The 19,117-nt window shown below is 46.4% G+C and overlaps 1 protein-coding gene and 1 non-coding gene across 23 annotated transcripts in view; both read left to right on the forward strand.

The window, feature by feature from the left end:
* Srrm2 (serine/arginine repetitive matrix 2) overlaps window positions 1–19,117 on the forward strand; it is a 34,215-nt gene that overhangs the window by 14,568 nt on the left and 530 nt on the right. For 3 of the 22 annotated variants that reach the window (XM_006525077.4, NM_001368687.1, XM_030250128.1), the window contains 13 exons: window positions 1,838–2,108; window positions 2,972–3,079; window positions 3,260–3,424; window positions 4,875–4,952; window positions 5,319–5,381; window positions 5,645–5,677; window positions 5,937–5,987; window positions 6,545–6,637; window positions 7,334–7,526; window positions 10,028–16,596; window positions 17,319–17,606; window positions 18,697–18,810; window positions 18,922–19,026. In XM_006525077.4, the coding sequence (XP_006525140.1) occupies window positions 1,867–2,108; window positions 2,972–3,079; window positions 3,260–3,424; window positions 4,875–4,952; window positions 5,319–5,381; window positions 5,645–5,677; window positions 5,937–5,987; window positions 6,545–6,637; window positions 7,334–7,526; window positions 10,028–16,596; window positions 17,319–17,606; window positions 18,697–18,810; window positions 18,922–19,026 (8,102 nt within the window). In that variant the 5' untranslated portion in view covers window positions 1,838–1,866. Of the gene's footprint in view, window positions 1–1,837; window positions 2,109–2,971; window positions 3,080–3,259; window positions 3,425–4,874; window positions 4,953–5,318; window positions 5,382–5,644; window positions 5,678–5,936; window positions 5,988–6,544; window positions 6,638–6,722; window positions 7,527–10,027; window positions 16,597–16,826; window positions 18,811–18,921; window positions 19,027–19,117 lie in introns of those variants that run through there. The other 19 variants (XM_030250131.1, XM_011246704.3, XM_030250132.1 and 16 more) reach the window with 17 other exon arrangements.
* On the forward strand, window positions 18,197–18,275 carry Mir5125 (microRNA 5125). Its single transcript, NR_039586.1, has one exon. It is a non-coding gene; the product is annotated as a microRNA 5125 (primary transcript).

A 19,117-nucleotide genomic window follows, 5' to 3' on the forward strand; every position in this document is an offset into this window, starting at 1 on the left:
AGAAGGACTGTTAGGTGAGAAAGCAATATAAGCCCTAGATTTAGAGTGAGGAAGGATTGGTTTTTCTTTTTCCAAGACTATCAAGAGTGGTTGTTAGAAGGTACTACAGAAACATTAGAGGGGGGGGGCTGTAAAAAAGGTTTTGCATTTCTTAGATTTAGCCTTATCTCTTACTCTTGTTGTCTCTCCTAGATTTACCTTTCTTGCTTTTAGTTTCCTCTTGTGTTAACTGTTGAGATTGAGTAGGACTTATGTTAGGCTTGAGGATGAAATGGGGCAAAAGTGCATCTGGGTGTTTGCTTTACATTCAGCATCTTCCTTGATTCCCCCCCCCCCCCCCCCGCACTTTGGTGACATGTCCCCATCCCCAGACTAGGATTTTTTTTTTTTGTAGCCATGGTTGTTCTGGAACTTGCTGTATAGACCAGATTGGCCTAGAACTCAAGAGATCCACCTGCCTTGCTTCCCAAGTGCCGGGACTAAAGGCAGTGCCACCAGAACCAGGCAACACACTTCAGTTTGTTTTTTGTTGTTGTTGTTGTTTTTTTTTTTAAACCGGGCATTGATATGGTACTATTTCACCCAGCTCCATCTCTGCTATCTGCTTTTACTAACCTCTGCTTTCCCCTGTGTGTGTGTTTTGATGCTAGTTTTCTTTCCCATGTTTGAGACCCTATTTTGGAGAAAATGTGTTAGAGGAAAAAAGTAAAACATACATAGTTAGAAGGGAATAGGGAATGAGTAATACAGTCCAAAAAACTGGAGCTTGAGAGTTTAGTGATGCTGAGCTTGGAACACCATGAAAAGGTAGAACCTTACAGGAAAACTGTTAAATTGGAGAGTAAAGCAGGACTTAGAAAAACAATGAAGTGTCAGAACAGGGATTGATTGATTGATTGAAAGTCAACACTTTTACATTAAAGGTATGGAATTTGAACATTTCTAGGTATTTGTAGAGAAAGTATGAGGACAGTTGGAACAGAGAACGAATTTGCGTTTAGACTGAGTTGAAAACAGGCAATATTTAACAAGAGCTAGCCAGACTTGGAGGAGCTGCAAGCCATGTGATAAACCTTACTGGGAAGGAAACTAAAATAATAAAATCACTGTAGTTGGTAGGAGCTATGAATATTTGGAGTCAAAGAGATGGCTCACCTTCCCCATGTGAAGTATAAGCTTCCCCAAGTGAAGTATGTCCATGATTTCTGTGTTTCTGATGTGCTTGCTTGCATGTGGTTTGGGTATGAGACTACATAGCACACTTGGTTTATGTTAACTAGCCAGTTTGCCTATTTAGATACCTAGGACTGTTTAATCCATTTTGTGTTTGTTCAAGTTAGCTTAAATATTTTCTTGGAGGAGGCTTTGAAAATGGACTTAGGCTTTTATTAGGTGATTCTGATCCATGGTGTGTGTTATGGTATTTGGAGGATTTGGTTACCTGTAGTAGTTACATTTAGAGTGTTTGGTGAAGATACTATTTGTGCGTATTGTGGCCAAACAGTAAAGGGATAGTGTGAAGAGATTTGAGAGAACCCAGATTCTTGTTTTCTTAGAGAATGGAAATATAAGTAAAAAGAAGAATGGCTTAGAATTTGAAAGTACATTGTGAGGACTTGTAAGTAGATGCTGAGTGAAAAGGATGAAGTGTGGGGAGGATGAAAGGAGGGATTTGTTTGTAGACTAGTGGAATGAGGAAACATTTTGTTAATGGAGATTCAGTGTGAGACTAAGTGTTGTACTAAGGGCTAAGTAAGAGAGCCAGGGATGTGGGAGATGTGGTAAGTAGTTAGATTGGAGCCAGGAGCCTGACTGGTATCTACCCGCGCCCCCTCAGGAGCGGTGGTGCCCCCTGGGCACAGGGCCATGTACAACGGGATCGGGCTGCCGACGCCCCGGGGCAGCGGCACCAACGGCTACGTTCAGCGAAACCTGTCCCTGGTGCGGGGCCGCCGTGGTGAGCGGCCTGACTACAAGGGAGAGGAGGAACTGCGGCACCTGGAGGCTGCCCTGGTGAAGCGACCTAATCCTGACATCCTGGACCACGAGCGCAAGCGGCGCGTGGAGCTGCGATGCCTCGAGCTGGAGGAAATGATGGAAGAGCAGGGGTGAGGGAATGGGTGGGGAGATTCCAAGCACTGAGTGCTTAGTTTGGGTGTTAGGTGGGATGTGTGGAAAGAAACTAGAGCTGGTGGAAAGAGTCTTAGAGAAGTTGTAAGGGAGGAAGAAAATGAGCTTGAAGAATTGAGAAGAGGCATGGGTCAGTGCATAGTGGGATGTCAAGGAAACTTTCTGGAGAATTAATAGCAGTGTAAGGGGGTTTGAATTACTTAGCTGAATTTATGAAGGGGAAGGGGAACATGAATGAACAAAAGCATGCTGTGTGGGAAAGGAGCATAAGGTAGAAGAGCCAGGTAACCTGATAGGTGTTGTTATTGGTAGGAGGAGAAAGGTAGGTGGATTGAAGGATTGTGGCTGTGGAAGTGGCAAAGGCAGAAGATCGGATTGAAAGAGAATTTGAATAGAGGATATCATGAGTTGTCAGAGAAGTGATATTTTGGAAAAGGAGCACATTCAGGCAGAAAACTGTTTAGAGCAGTGGTTTTCAAACTTTGAGCAGTGGTATCCTTTTATACATTTTGTCTTCCTTGAAGTCCCAGGAAATAAAAGATCTTTTCTTATTGAAGTTGGGAAGGAGCACTGGGAACTCCACCAGCAAGCCCTCCTCTCTTGGCACCTGAATTGTGTAGCATGTTTAAAATCCACTGTTCTAGAGAGCATAGTGTAGAGAAGGAAGGAGTGTCGTGGAGAAAGATGAGGAAAACTTAGGAACAATTTGAGTGACAGTGAGTACAAAATATTGTGTGCATGGAGAAGGAAAAAGGACCCTGTTGGAAGAGGAAGCATCTAAAAATTGGGACTTGGGAAAACTCCTGTCATGCTCTTAACCTTGAAGGGATTTATCCTTCAGGTACGAAGAACAGCAAATTCAGGAAAAAGTGGCGACCTTTCGACTCATGTTGCTGGAAAAGGATGTGAACCCTGGGGCCAAGGAAGAAACCCCAGGGCAGAGACCAGTGTGAGTGTTGTTCTCTTTTTTCCTTTTTTGGGATCTATGAAGTTACAGCTACTGCTGCCTTTTCTCTTTACCTGGGTAGGATTCAGTTTTGCCTTCATCTTCCTTAGTCCCTAGCCTAACTGTTTAATTCCTCCTTATAACTAAGTTCTAAATTAGGGCTCTGATTTTTGCTCTTTTCAGGGTAACTGAGACCCATCAGTTGGCAGAACTGAATGAGAAGAAGAATGAACGACTCCGTGCTGCCTTTGGCATCAGTGACTCCTATGTGGATGGCAGTTCTTTTGATCCTCAGAGACGTGCTCGAGAAGCTAAACAAATAGCTCCTGAGCCTCCCAAACCATACAGGTACTCAGGAGAAAGGCCTGAATCCCTTCCTGGATTAAACATATTCTATTATATTTATTACTAGAAGACTATTTCCAAACTTTATTTTTATTTGTTTTGTTTTTTGAGACAGTATCATTATGTAGCTCTAGCTGTTCCTAGAACTATGTAGAACAGGCTGGCCTTTAAATTAGAGATCTATCTGCCTCTGCCTCCTAACTGTTGAGATTAATGGCATTTATTTGCCATGACCCATGGCTTATTGCCAAACTCTTAGATTTTGTTATTTTGGAGTCAATTTTAAAAAAGAAAAATGTATGAGTTTTTGTTTATATGTATCCTTTTATAAAATGCCCTGGTGCCCCTGGAGGCCAGAAGAGGGCATTGGATTCCCTTGGTGCTAGAGTAACAGATGGTTCAGCATCCCTTAGTGCTGAGAATAGACCCCTAGCTACAAAAAGCAGCCTATGCTCTTAACTGCTTATCAGTTCCTATTTTTACTTTTTTGTTTTGTTTGTTTTTCGAGACAGGGTTTTTCTGTATATAGCCCTGGCTGGCCTGGAACTCACTCTGTAGACCAGGCTGGCCTGGAACTCAGAAATCCACCTGCCTCTGCCTCCCGAGTGCTGGGATTAAAGGCGTACGCCTGGCTTATTTTCACTTTTCTAAAAAATTATTTAAGCTGGGTGTTGTGGTACATGCCTTTGATCCTAGTACTCCAGGCAGATGTAGGCAGATCTCTGCGTTCCAGTATAGCCAGGGTTACATAGTAAGACCTTGTCTCAAAACAAACAATAAAACTGGGTGACACATGACTTTAATCTCAATATTTTGAGGGCAGAGGCAAGTGGATCTCTGTGAGTTGAGGCCACCTTGCTCTGCAGTAGGTAGTTCTAGGACAGTCAGGGATATATAGTGAGACCTACCTTAAAACATAAAACACACACACAGATGCACACACCCAGGATTTACATCCGAGCCGCCCCCCCCCCCCCCCGGATTTTTCTCTGTAGCCCTGGCTGTCCTAGAACTCACTCTGTAGAACCTGGCTGGCCTTAAACTTAGGAGATCCACCTGTCTCTGTCCTCCTAGTACTGGGATAAAAGGCGTGTACCACCGCTGCCTAGCAAATTTAAATCCTTTAATTCTGAAGTTTTCAAGCACAAAAAAAATTGGTGTGTAGCAGTTGTCCTAAGGTGAAAGTTATCAGTGAACTGCTCCATTTATTTATTGGGGTAGTATATTTATTCATTAGAGTGATTTTTTTTTTAAATGTATATGAGTGCTTTGTATGCATATAGATTTTGAATGCCAGAAGAGGGCATCAGAAGAGGGCATCAGATTCCATTATTGTGAGTGGGTGCTGGTAATTGAACTCAGGACCTCTGGAGCCATCTCTCCAGCCCCTAAGGTGAAATGTTTTAAAGAAATATGTCTTGCTTGGTATCTAGAATCTCTTTGCCTTTTTCAGCCTTGTTCGAGAGACCAGCAGTTCTCGCTCACCAACTCCAAAGCAAAAGAAGAAGAAAAAGAAGAAAGATAGAGGACGGTAAGTTGGTTGGAGAGTTACACTAGTATCCAGGGGTTACTGCCTGTTGTTGGACTTTTAGAAGTTGAGTTTGCTTTTAGGTAGCAGAGAATCAAATTGCAGTGACAGTTGAGGGAACAGAATTACTTTTTAGGTTTCAGCTGAGAGGAAATGTGTATACTTAGTGGGAAATCATTGATTATGTAGCCCAGCCAAAAAAGGAAGCAGTATTTTGGATTTGAATTTTATGCTTACTGATTGAATGTAAAAGTGAATTAAGTGTGGCTGTTGATGGTGTTGGATTTTTCTGGTGCTTTTGAAGCATTTTTGAGAATTATAGCCAGAAAGAAAGCCAAGTAGAATGACTTGCTTCTGAACCCATTTTAGCAGGTCAGAGAGCAGTTCTCCTCGACGAGAGAGGAAGAAGAGTTCAAAGAAGAAGAAGCACAGGTATGAGATAAAAAGTTCTTTTTGTTGTTTTGGTTTTTAAAAACAACAGGGTATTTGCATAGCCTTGGCTGTCCTAGAAATCAAAATATAGACCAGGCTGGCCTCTGATTTGGCAGAGATCTATTACCTCTACCTCTGCTGATTAAAGAAATACAGCCACCACCTCTGGCTAAGGTGGAAGTTCTTGGGGGTGATTGGAGGTAGCTCTTAAATTGAAGGGTAGGTGTGGGTTAATAATGATTTTCTGTATTTTTCACAAACAGGTCAGAATCTGAGTCCAAGAAACGGAAACACAGGTAAGAAAGCTTTTTGTTCTTAGGGGAGACATAGTGGTATATGGGAGTGGTGAGTTACTGTTTGATGACTTTGTTTTACTCTATATTTGGTCTGTAAGATGTGTCCATCTCCCCCTCCCCCTTTGTTTTTAGTAGAGCACAAATCTTTAACCTACTTGTTATCAATAATACTTGCTTGGGTTGTTACTTTCATTTCACTTCAGATTCAGATTTTATTACTATTTTAAAATTACTTTTTAAACATTTCCTTCTTTTCTAGGTCTCCTACTCCAAAGAGCAAACGCAAATCAAAGGACAAGAAGAGGAAACGGTAAGTGTGTTTGGGGGAAGTAGAAAAATGCTTCCCTTGGGGAAGGATTAAAAATAATTGTGCCAGAGAGAGAGAGAGAGAGAGAGAGAGAGAGAGAGAGAGAGAGAGAGAGAGAGAGGGAGAGAGGGAGAGAGGGAGAGAGAGGGAGGAGGTAGAGGCCAGCCTGGTCTACCTCTGGTTCAGGAAGTGAAGGCCCTTTTTATCAAACCTAAAGACCAGAGTTTTATCACTGGAACTTAACGTATTGGAAGGGGAGAGTGAACTCCTATAACTTGTCTTCTGACTTCCTTTTACATACTTAATAAACTAAATGTAATTTTAAAAATTTTTTTAATATTTTTTGACAGAGGGTCTTTTTATGTAGTTCAATTATAGAGTCCACGCTCTAGATGAAGCTGGCTTCACCTTATAGAGATTGACATGACTGCCTCCCAAGTCCTGAGATTAAAGGCAGGGCCCACGATGCCAAAGCCAATTTTGTTTTTAAAAAGAAATTAGTTGGGAGAACTCATGCTAGGTATGACAGTCTCCTGAGCTTTGTGGTGGTTTTCCTTCAGGTCTCGAAGTACAACACCAGCTCCTAAGAGCCGTCGAGCTCATCGGTCAACTTCTGCGGACTCTGCTTCTTCCTCTGATACTTCTCGTAGTCGGTAAGGGGTGGTCCATGAGGAATGGAGGGAGAGGGAATGATGGGTTAATCAATTTAATATTTATTGAGCGCCCACGGTGTGCTAGGCGCTGCACAGACCATTCCGAAGACACGGTCCCTGCCCTCTAGGAGCTGACAGGCTAAAGCAACAGGATGGACAGACATATACATTTCCCCTTGTCTTTTTTTATTTTATTTTATTTTTATTTTTTGTTTGTTACGATGTATATGGACTGCCAGAATAGGGCGGGGGTGGTTTGCTGGTTTGGTGGTGTCTGAGGGAGAAAGGAGTCCTTACCCTGGCTTCCTTAATCGGGGAAGGCTTCCTGAAGGAGGTGGGCTCAGAGGTGAGTTGTGAATGAAGTGGGTAGGGAAGGGCCTGGGTGGAAGGTTTGGGTATATTGGAGGGTGGTGAATAATGGGGTAGAGGGACTTTTATTATTTGGGATTATATTGGGAAGAGAGAGAACAACAAAAAAGGACTTGTATTTTCATTTTTGAAAATGAATTGAGTCATGTGACTAAGAACGTTTGTTTATTGTTTTGTTGGTTTTTTTTTTTTTGGTTTGGTTCTTTTTTTTTGGAAAAAAAAGGTTGTACATACAGGAAAGTGGATTGCTAACTGGGGGTGGAGGGGGTTTTCTATTCTTCTTTGAGCTGATTTTCCTGGTCTCCCCTGCCCTCCATTAACTCACAGGTCTCGAAGTGCTGCTGCTAAAATTCATACAACAGCCTTGACTGGGCAAAGTCCTCCCCTTGCTTCAGGGCATCAAGGGGAGGGAGATGCACCTTCTGTTGAACCAGGTGCCACCAACATACAACAACCTAGTAGCCCAGCTCCCTCTACAAAGCAATCTAGCAGTCCTTATGAAGACAAAGATAAGAAAGAGGTATGTTCTGAGTTGGTAGTGTTCATTGGGTTGCAGGGATTTATTTACTCAGGGATGTGCCTTAAATGGGCAAGTGTGGTACATAATGTAGTTTATTAGACAAAAATCTTGTCCTTTAGATTATGGTCAGGTTCAGAGATCAAGGTTGACAAGCAGCTATAGAAAGCAGTTACATGTGTGGGGGTGTATGTGAGTGGATTGGGTGGTAGTTTCAGAGAAACCAATAGTGTAAGCAAATATGAAGATTTTTAGACAGTATTCAAAGAAGATACAGAATGAGAGAAAGAGTTCTCTTCAGTTGGAACTCAGCAACATGGACAAGTTTAGTGGTGCATAATGCCATCTATAAACAACTACTGAGAAATACTTGAGTTCCTAGCCCTACATTCCTCATTCAGTTTCCAAGTCCTTTTACACACCTACAAGTATTTTAGAGTTATGACCCACTAAATTGTGAAGTCTTCAGAATGAAACTTCATTGGATATTAGTAAGTTTTATATCAGTAATTTGTTTATATCCATACAGAGAACAAAATGGTTTATTTTTTTGAAACCAGAACATTTATTTTATGACTGATTGAAATCCTAAAGGTGAACTGGATGCTACAGCAGCTAAAACTGCCCTCTTGGGTTGAGATGTTGTTCCTTCAAGGAATCCATGTCTGAATGTGGGATAAACAATTTTAGGCTCCTCATCCACCCAGACGCAGTAGTGCTTTGTCTCTTTTAGTCTTGGGACTCCAATAATACTCTTGCTCTTGCCACAATAGCCACATTTGCCACAGGTCAACTTCTGAAGGTGGTGGTTAAGTGCCTTAGTGCCATAGAAGTGGCACATGTACATCGAATTATGACCAAGGATGATGTTTTCTTTTGTCATCTTGCTTCTGCCCAACAAAAAGTTTTCTTTTTTTTTTTTTTTGATTTCTTTTTTTTTAAATTAGGTATTTTCCTCGTTTACATTTTCAGTGCTATCCCAAAGGTCCCCCATACCCACCCCCCAACAAAAAGTTTTCTAAAAATTACCTTTAACTTTACTACTTAAAGTATCTATATCCTTTTTATTGTATGCTTGTCATGAGTTCTTACATTTTTCAATCCTTTGATTTGATGCCACCAATCTGAAAGCATGAAAGAATTATCTTTTTAGTAGTTCCTGTTTTATATTCTCTATTCTAGTTCTGTGGCTGATTGTTTCTACTGGTTTCAGTAATTAATGTAACTTAATATTTCCCGTATTGTGTCTCATTTTAAAGATAAGTTACAAGAAAACTTTGCTGCTTGCTATGGTGTTTGTGGTGTTTTCTGTAATTAAGCTGTTTTTATGGTTTGGCCTGTTCCTGTAAGACCATGGTGAATTAATTTTTGTGTGTATGTATGAGGGGGAGGCAAATGTGTTACATGTGTTTGGAGGTCAAAGGACAAAACTACCTATATATGTGTTCTGTGGATTGAACTCTGGTTACCAGGCTTATGTTGCAAGTGCCATCTCATTGACTGTTGGTCAGTATGTTTGTTTTTGAGACAGGGTCTCCTTACATAAGGCCCTGGCTGTCATGCAACTTAATACATAGTTCAGGCTAATCTTAAACTCACAGAGCTCCACCTGCCTCTGTCTCTGAAGTACTGGGATTAAAGGCATATATGGCCATGCCAGGCCCCTCTTGATAAAATTTAACACATTATACACTTTAAAACCTTGTGCCCATTTGTGATATTTTAAGTCAGTCCATATTCAGGTGAAAGTTATTGTCACCCAAACTTTCTCTTTTTGTTTAATTATACCTTTTTTGGGTGGTGTTGTAGTGTTCATTTGCAACCCATACACAACGTCAGACACTTTCCCTTGAAAAGAAAAAAACATTCAATAGAGATGACTTGCTTGATGAGTTTAAAACACTCATCAAAAGATATTGAGTAAGTTTAAGAGAACAATGTACAAAGCAAAAAAAAAATTAAGAGGTAAGATAAAAAAAAAGGAAAATGACTTAGTAGGTGAGTAATTGGTTGCTAGTGATAGTCTATGTGTAACCCCAGTATGCAAAATGGAGACAGGGCTGTCTGTCTATAAGGTGTACCACAGGGCAGGTGGTATTTTGTTGGTAATGCATTGTTTACATTTTCTTGTTTCTCTGAATTACTACTTGAGGTTAGAGATTGTTTATATGGTCAGGTTTTTCCCTTGCTACTTTATTTTCTCATTGTTAAAAATGCATTTATTTTGTGTGTGTGCATGTGATACATGCACATGTGCAGTTCATAGAACAATTTTGAAGAGTAGGTTTTCTCTTTGCCACCTCATGGGCCCATTAAGCTATCTTACTGGCTCCCAACTAAGCATTGCATATTGTCTTGTTACTGAGTATAACTATGGGTAGGGAAAGGGTCAATTGGTATAAGAAGTATATAGTGTAAAATTTTATTAGAAACTCTTCGTATCTTATAGGATAATGAGGTTTTGGTGTTTTTTTTACTATTCCTACTTCTCTTTTCACTCTTAGAAATCTGCAGTTCGACCTAGCCCCTCTCCGGAAAGGAGCAGCACAGGGCCAGAACTACCTGCCCCTACTCCGCTCCTTGTTGAGCAACATGTCGACTCCCCACGACCCCTTGCAGCAATCCCGTCCAGTCAGGAGCCAGTTAACCCCTCATCTGAGGCTTCCCCAACCCGGGGCTGTTCACCACCTAAGTCTCCTGAGAAACCTCCCCAGTCTACTTCCTCAGAAAGTTGCCCACCATCCCCTCAACCTACCAAAGGTTCTCGGCATGCCAGCTCTTCTCCTGAAAGTCTTAAACCCACACCAGCTCCTGGGTCCCGTCGAGAGATTTCTTCTTCACCCACATCTAAGAATCGCTCGCATGGCAGAGCAAAGCGGGATAAATCTCATTCTCATACCCCATCTCATAGAGCAGGGAGGTCTCGTAGTCCTGCCACTAAGAGGGGACGGTCTCGATCTAGAACCCCCACCAAGAGAGGTCACTCCAGGTCCCGGTCCCCTCAGTGGAGAAGGTCAAGATCTGCACAGAGGTGGGGAAAATCTAGAAGTCCCCAGAGGCGTGGCCGTTCAAGGTCTCCTCAGAGGCCAGGTTGGTCCAGGAGCAGAAATACCCAGAGAAGAGGCAGGTCTAGGTCAGCAAGGCGAGGCAGATCACATTCTAGATCTCCAGCTACTAGGGGCAGATCCCGATCTAGAACACCAGCTAGAAGGGGTAGGTCTCGGTCCAGAACACCTGCCAGGCGAAGATCACGATCCAGAACACCTGCCAGGCGTAGGTCTCGGTCTAGAACACCAGCTCGCAGGGGCAGGTCCAGATCAAGAACACCCGCTCGCCGCAGGTCTAGGACACGATCACCAGTTCGAAGGAGGTCTCGGAGTAGATCCCAAGCTAGGAGAAGTGGTAGGTCTAGGTCCAGAACACCAGCCAGGAGAAGTGGCAGGTCAAGATCTAGAACACCAGCCAGGAGAGGGAGGTCCCGGTCTAGAACGCCAGCCAGAAGAAGCGCTCGATCTCGGTCTAGAACGCCAGCCAGGAGAGGGAGGTCACGATCCAGAACACCAGCACGACGACGATCTCGAAGTAGAAGTCTTGTGAGACGTGGAAGATCTCACTCTAGAACACCACAAAGAAGAGGACGATCTGGCTCATCCTCAGAGAGGAAGAACAAATCTAGAACATCTCAGAGGAGAAGCAGATCCAACTCAAGCCCAGAAATGAAAAAATCTCACGTTTCCTCAAGACGGAGCAGGTCTCTTTCTTCACCACGATCCAAAGCAAAATCTTTGAGGCGAAGCCTTTCAGGTTCCTCTCCATGTCCTAAACAAAAGTCACAGACACCAACCAGGCGAAGTCGTTCTGGTTCTTCACCACCTAAACAAAAGTCAAAAACACCACCAAGACAGAGTCGTTCAAATTCTCCTCAGCCTAAAGTAAAATCTGGAACACCACCAAGACCAGGGTCTGTAACAAACATGCAGGCTGATGAATGCACTGCAACACCACAGAGACAGAGCCATTCTGAATCATCACCTGATGGTGAGGTGAAATCAAGGACCCCATCAAGACAAAGCTGCTCTGGGTCTTCTCCTCGAGTGAAATCTAGCACACCTCCAAGACAGAGCCCATCTAGGTCGTCATCTCCACAACCCAAAGTGAAGACAGTGATATCACCAAGAGGAAGAAGCCATTCTAGCTCCTCTTCTCCAAGTCCTAGTAGAGTGACATCTAGGACACCTCAGAGGAAAAGCAGATCAATATCTCCTTGCCCCAAGGTAGACTCTAGATTAAGACATAGCCGTTCTAGATCCTCCTCACCAGATTCCAAGATGGAACTGGGAACACCACTGAGACACTCAGGATCTACATCTCCATATCTAAAAAGCATGCTCCAGACTCCACCAGATCAAAATCTTTCTGGATCAAAGTCACCCTGTCCCCAGAAGTCTAGGGATTCACCAACAGGAAGCTCTGGATCTTTTCACCTCTGTCCAGGTGTAACACCTAGTAGTATAGTACCAGGAGAGAGCTGTTTTAGCGCCTCATTTGTGCAACAAAAAGGACACACTCAAACTTGGCCAGATACTTCAAGTCCAGAAGTCATGCAGACTCAAGTGGAATCTCCATTGCTGCAGAGCAAATCCCAAACATCTCCTAAGGGTAGCCTTTCCAGATCTTCATCTCCAGTCACTGAGCTGACAGCCAGATCACCAGTAAAACAAGATAAAAGTGAAATATCAACAGATCCAAAGCTGAAGTCAGGAATGTCTCCTGAGCAGAGTAAGACTAAACCTGACTCTAGCATATATCCTTTAGTAGACTCTAAATCTTTTCTGGTGCAGAGCAGATTGGAGCCTTCTGAATTAAAAGAGAGACTGGGTTTAATTCAAGAGGATGTTGCATCATCTTGTATACCAAGAGACAAATTTAGTCCTACACAGGATAGGCCTGAGTCTTCCACAGTACTGAAAGTCACACCTAGAGTACTATTAAAAGAAAGAAGTGGAGCTGGCTCACCTCCAGGCAAAAGAGACCAAAAAAGTTTATTACCTAATTCAAGTCAAGATGAACTAATGGAAGTAGAAAAGTCTGAGCAACCTTTAAGCCAAGTTCTACCCAGTTTATCTCCAGAACATAAAGAAATGCCTGGAAGTAACATTGAGTCATCTCCTGAAGTAGAAGAAAGGCCTGCTGTATTGTCTGCTCTTGACCAAAGCCAGTCACAGCCTTCAAAAGCAGCAGAAACCCCTGCAGTGGCTTCATGTTGGAGTGGGCCACAAGTTTCTCCAGAGCATAAAGAACTATCTCATTCTCCCCCAAGGGAGAATAGCTTTGAGTCATCTTTAGAGTTTAAAAACTCAGGCCCTGTTTCAGAAGTAAATACTGGCTTTTCTCCTGAGGTTAAAGAAGAATTGAATGGATCATTCCTTAATCAAACAGAGGCAGATCCATCTGTGGACATGAAAGAACAGTCAAGGTCTTCCAGGCGAAGCAGTTCTGAGTTATCCCCAGAAGTAGTGGAAAAGGTAGGATTATTTTCAAGTCAGAAAGTATCTTCGCCTGTACTTGAGACTGTACAACAAAGAACACCTTCAAGAGAAAGAAGTAGTTCTGCATCTCCTGAACTGAAAGATGGTTTGCCTAGAACGCCATCTAGGAGAAGCCGGTCTGGGTCTTCTCCAGGACTTAGAGATGGGTCTGGGACTCCTTCTAGGCATAGCCTATCTGGGTCCTCTCCTGGGATGAAAGATACACCTCAAACCCCCTCCAGGGGACGAAGTGAATGTGACTCTTCTCCAGAACCAAAAGCATTGCCTCAGACTCCTAGAGCCCGAAGTCATTCTCCATCATCCCCAGAGCGCAACAACAAGAGTGTCACCCCTCAGAGAGAAAGAAGTGGGTCAGAATCATCAGTAGAACAGAAAAATCTGGCTAGGACCTCTCCGGGACAAAGAAGTCGATCTGGGTCTTCCCAAGAGCTTGATGGAAAGCCCAGCGCGTCCCCACAGGAAAGAAGTGAGTCAGACTCTTCTCCAGATTCCAAACCCAAGACTCGGACTCCTCTCAGACAGAGGAGTCACTCTGGATCATCTCCAGAGGTTGACAGCAAATCTCGACACTCACCCAGGCTCAGTAGGTCTGGCTCATCTCCGGAAATGAAAGATAAGCCAAGAGTGCTACAGAGGGCTCAGAGTGGTACTGATTCTTCTCCTGAACACAAGATACCTGCTCCTCGGGCCCTGCCCAGGCATAGTAGATCAGGTTCATCAAGCAAAGAGAGAGGTCCTTCCCCTGAAGGAAGCAGTAGTTCTGAGTCTTCTCCAGAACACGCCCCCAAATCCAGAACTGCTCGAAGAGGTTCCAGGTCCTCAATAGAGCCAAAGACAAAGTCTCACACACCACCTCGACGCCGGAGCTCTCGATCATCTCCTGAGCTAACCAGGAAGGCTAGAGTCTCTCGTAGAAGCCGGTCTGCCTCCTCATCACCAGAAATCCGCTCCAGAACTCCACCAAGACGCAGAAGAAGTCCTTCAGTATCTTCACCAGAGCCAACTGAAAAGTCAAGGTCTTCACGGAGGAGGCGCTCAGTTTCTTCTCCCCGTACCAAGACAACTTCGAGGAGAGGACGGTCTCCTTCACCCAAACCTCGTGGACTCCAAAGATCCCGATCCCGCTCACGGAGAGAGAAAACCAGAACAACCCGACGCAGAGATAGATCTGGATCATCTCAGTCAACATCTCGAAGAAGACAGAGGAGCCGGTCTAGATCACGAGTTACTCGGAGACGGAGGGGTGGCTCTGGTTACCATTCAAGATCACCTACCAGACAGGAGAGTTCTCGAACCTCCTCTAGACGCAGAAGAGGCCGCTCCCGGACACCCTTGACCAGTCGGAAGCGATCTCGATCAAGAACATCACCAGCTCCTTGGAAGCGCTCTAGATCTCGAGCCTCACCAGCTACTCATCGGCGGTCCAGGTCCAGAACACCACTGATAAGCCGACGTAGGTCCAGATCTCGGACCTCACCTGTGAGTAGGAGACGGTCAAGGTCAGTGAATAGGCGTAGATCTCGATCAAGAGCATCCCCAGTGAGTCGAAGGCGATCCAGGTCCAGAACACCACCAGTAACTCGTCGTCGTTCAAGATCCAGAACACCAACTCGCCGTCGTTCTCGTTCTAGGACTCCTCCAGTGACTCGCAGAAGGTCCAGATCCAGGACTCCACCAGTAACCAGGAGGCGATCTAGAAGCAGAACTTCACCTGTTACTAGAAGAAGATCAAGATCCAGGACATCCCCAGTCACCCGGAGAAGATCGAGATCTCGAACATCTCCAGTCACCCGGAGGCGGTCCCGTTCCCGAACCTCTCCAGTGACAAGACGACGCTCCAGGTCTCGAACTCCGCCAGCAATTCGAAGACGATCTAGGTCTCGGACACCACTGTTGCCACGCAAGCGCTCTCGAAGCCGCTCACCACTTGCTATCCGCCGCCGTTCTAGGTCTCGTACTCCTAGGGCAGCTCGAGGCAAGCGGTCCTTAACAAGATCTCCTCCAGCCATTCGTAGGCGGTCTGCATCTGGAAGTAGTTCTGATCGTTCACGTTCTGCCACTCCTCCAGCAACAAGGAATCATTCTGGATCTCGGACACCTCCTGTAGCACTCAGTAGCTCTAGAATGAGTTGCTTTAGCCGTCCTAGCATGTCACCAACTCCTCTTGACCGATGTAGATCACCTGGAATGCTTGAACCCCTTGGAAGCGCTAGAACGCCCATGTCTGTGCTACAGCAAACAGGTGGCTCCATGATGGATGGTCCAGGTCCTCGGATTCCTGATCACCCAAGATCATCTGTTCCAGAAAACCATGCTCAGTCTAGAATTGCACTTGCCTTGACAGCCATCAGTCTTGGTACTGCCCGGCCACCTCCATCCATGTCTGCTGCTGGCCTTGCTGCAAGAATGTCCCAGGTTCCAGCACCTGTACCTCTCATGAGCCTTAGAACAGCCCCAGCTGCTAACCTTGCCAGCAGGATTCCAGCAGCATCTGCAGCAGCTATGAACCTTGCTAGTGCCAGGACATCTGCTATTCCGGCATCTGTGAACCTTGCTGACTCAAGAACACCAGCTGCTGCTGCAGCTATGAACTTAGCCAGCCCTAGAACAGCAGTGGCTCCTTCAGCTGTGAACCTTGCAGATCCTCGAACCCCTGCAGCTTCAGCTGTGAACCTAGCAGGAGCTAGAACACCAGCTGCATTAGCAGCTTTGAGTCTCACAGGCTCTGGGACACCTCCAACTGCTGCAAATTACCCCTCCAGTTCCAGAACACCCCAGGCTCCAACCCCCGCAAACCTGGTGGTGGGTCCTCGATCTGCGCATGGCACAGCTCCTGTGAATATTGCTGGCTCTAGAACCCCTGCAGGCTTGGCTCCCACAAATCTCTCCAGTTCCAGGATGGCTCCAGCATTGTCTGGTGCAAACCTCACCAGTCCCAGGGTGCCCCTTTCTGCTTATGATCGTGTTAGTGGCAGAACCTCACCTTTAATGCTTGATCGAGCCAGGTCCAGAACACCACCATCTGCCCCAAGCCAGTCTAGAATGACCTCTGAGCGTGAGCGGGCTCCTTCCCCTGCTTCAAGAATGGTTCAGGCTTCTTCGCAATCTCTTCTCCCTCCTGCACAGGATCGGCCTCGGTCCCCTGTGCCATCTGCTTTTTCAGACCAATCTCGTTCAGTTGTCCAGACCACTCCTGTAGCAGGGTCTCAGTCCCTTTCATCCGGGACAGTAGCGAAGTCCACATCCTCTGCTAGTGACCACAATGGCATGCTTTCTGGCCCTGCCCCTGGGATATCCCATGCTGAAGGTGGGGAGCCACCTGCCTCTACTGGGGCCCAGCAGCCTTCTACATTGGCTGCTCTGCAACCAGCTAAGGAACGTCGGAGCTCTTCCTCCTCTTCATCATCATCTAGCTCCTCCTCCTCTTCATCATCTTCATCGTCATCCTCCTCTTCCTCTGGCTCCAGTTCTAGTGATTCAGAGGGTTCCAGCCTTCCAGCTCAACCTGAGGTGGCACTGAAAAGGTGAGGCAATTAAGGGATCTAGGGAGCAGGGACTTAACAATGGGTGGGTGAGTAGGGAGGGAGAAATCTTGTCAAAAGCACTTGGCTTTGAGAAAGTATGGGGGACCTTGGCCTTCAAGCTGGGAGTAGAAAGAATGTTGGGCGGGGGCTTTGTGGGGAGGAATGGGACAGATAAAAGTCTCCAAAGGTTAATTCTCCAGAGGATAATGATAAGTTTTCCATCTCTACAGAGGACAGAACTAGAGGAAATGGACTTAATTTTACAGCAGGAGGGATGGCAGTTAGACCTCAAGAGGAACTCCCTGGGCTGGAAGGATCTTCAGAGGTCATCCCATCCCTCTCCCTGCCTCCAGGCAGGACGGCCCCTCCCCAGCCAACCTGCACTCACAGGGGCCTCCCCAAGCTGCGGCTCTCCAAGGAAGGAGATCACCCAGCTTCAGCTTCCACATCTGAGTCCAGGGGCCTTAATCCTTCATCAGGGACATTCTTGAGGTTTAACCTTGATCCCTTGTGCTTCGGGCCCCAGCCTGTTGCTTGTGTTAGCAGAGGTTTGGTCAGCTCTGTGCCACTGCTCCAGAGAAGTACTACTCACTGGCCTGCCTTCGTGTTTTCCCAGGGCTTTTCTCAGGCACCCCTCCCCCACTGCCGTTCCTCCAGGCCAAGGAAGGTAGGGTTGGGGTTGGGGCATCTTGTCTCCTTGTGACACCTTTCTTCTCTCACAGGGTTCCCAGCCCCACCCCAGTCCCAAAGGAGGCTATTAGAGAGGGACGTCCTCAGGAACCAACCCCGGCCAAAAGGAAGAGGCGCTCTAGCAGCTCCAGTTCCAGCTCCTCCTCCTCCTCCTCTTCCTCTTCTTCCTCTTCCTCCTCCTCCTCATCTTCCTCCTCCTCTTCTTCCTCTTCTTCCTCCTCTTCTTCCTCCTCTTCCTCCTCCCCCTCCCCTGCTAAGCCTGGCCCTCAGGCATTACCCAAACCTGCAAGCCCCAAGAAGCCACCCCCTGGCGAGAGGAGGTGAGTGCTTTCTTGCCTGTTGTGGAAGGGGGGTTGGGGTGAGTTCTCCAGAAAGGGGACCCTGGGTGAGGTTCCTGCTGGGGTGCCTCGTGTGGACGTCTGTGACTGGTTGTACGGGAGAAGGAGTGCCGGACTCCTCCCATCCTCCCACAGTGTTGTATTCTGGTCAAGGGCTGCACTATCTAACTGAGGTGTCCCAGGCCATATCTGGGAAGTCATAGGATTCTTCCTCCCTCTCCCCTCCCCTGACAAGCAGCCTGGTCTCAGAGATCTAGCTCTAAGTCTCCCCATTGCTGCTGCAGGGCTCTGGTCTGGCCACCGTCATCTTCTCCCGACTCTGTCCACAGCCTCCTCCCTGTCTCCCTGCCTCCACGCCATTCTCTTCCACACGTAGCCAGAGGGATCTTTCTAAAACGCACATCTGGTTACTTCCCTTCACTCCACAAATCCTTCCGGAACGCCCTGTGGCCTGCAGGATAAAGTGCCACCTCTGCGGGAATGGCGTGTGAGGCTCTTCACCAGCTGCCCTTGCCCGCCCTGTGCTCCTCCTGCCCGCCCCCACACATGCCCCGTGCTCCGGCCATACCCAGCGCCTTGCAGTCTAAGGAGAGCCCCATGCCTTTGGACATGCTGTTCCTTCTGCCTGGGATTTCCTTGTCTGCCTGGTGAACTCGTTCTGCAAGACTGCATTCAAACAGCACCTCCGAGAAGACTGCCCTGCCATTTCCCTGTCCTGCCCAGGTCCCCATCCTTTCTCTGGATCCCCAGGCCCATGCATATCCATCCTGCTGGGCTGTTTCCTATGTAGGGGGCGTGTGTGCCTTCATTGTTAACCTTTACTACCAAACAAAATTCTTCCAAGGGCAGGGACTCTTTTATCTTTGCATCCCCCGCTGCACCCTGTGCCCTGTCCACTGGGGTACTCGGTGGATGGTGTGCGGGCGGATGGGTGAGTGCGGACAAAGGTGGGTCTGAGGCTGGCCCTGTGTGGTGTGAGGTTTGGTGGTCAGGACCTGGGTGGGTGGTCCTGAATGCTTGGCTGGTGGGTTTGGGAGGATGTGGAGCTATAGAGGCCTACTCTGCTTCCTAGGTCTCGAAGTCCTCGGAAGCCAATAGACTCCCTTCGGGATTCCCGATCCCTCAGTTACTCACCCGTTGAGCGTCGACAGCCCTCGCCCCAACCTTCACCAAGGGATCTACAGAGGTAGGGCCTATAGCAGGTGCTAGCAACCTGACTCAACTAGCTACCATTAATTTGTAAGCAAAATTTAAAAGTTTTTGGTATTGTTCTGTGACCTAATTTCTCCTCTTGTAGCAGTGAGCGAGTTTCCTGGAGAGGCCAGCGAGGGGACAGTCACTCTCCTGGTCACAAGAGGAAGGAGACACCTAGTCCCCGTTCTAATCGTCACCGCTCCTCCAGGTGTGTCTCCTTGGAAGTCTGGCCCTTCTGAGAGCTAGTAGTTAGGGATAGGGATATGTGTGGTGACCCAGAATGACCAGTCTTCTCTATT

The sequence above is a fragment of the Mus musculus genome, chromosome 17 (assembly GCF_000001635.26).
Source record: "Mus musculus strain C57BL/6J chromosome 17, GRCm38.p6 C57BL/6J".
NCBI classification, from domain to species: domain Eukaryota; kingdom Metazoa; phylum Chordata; class Mammalia; order Rodentia; family Muridae; genus Mus; species Mus musculus.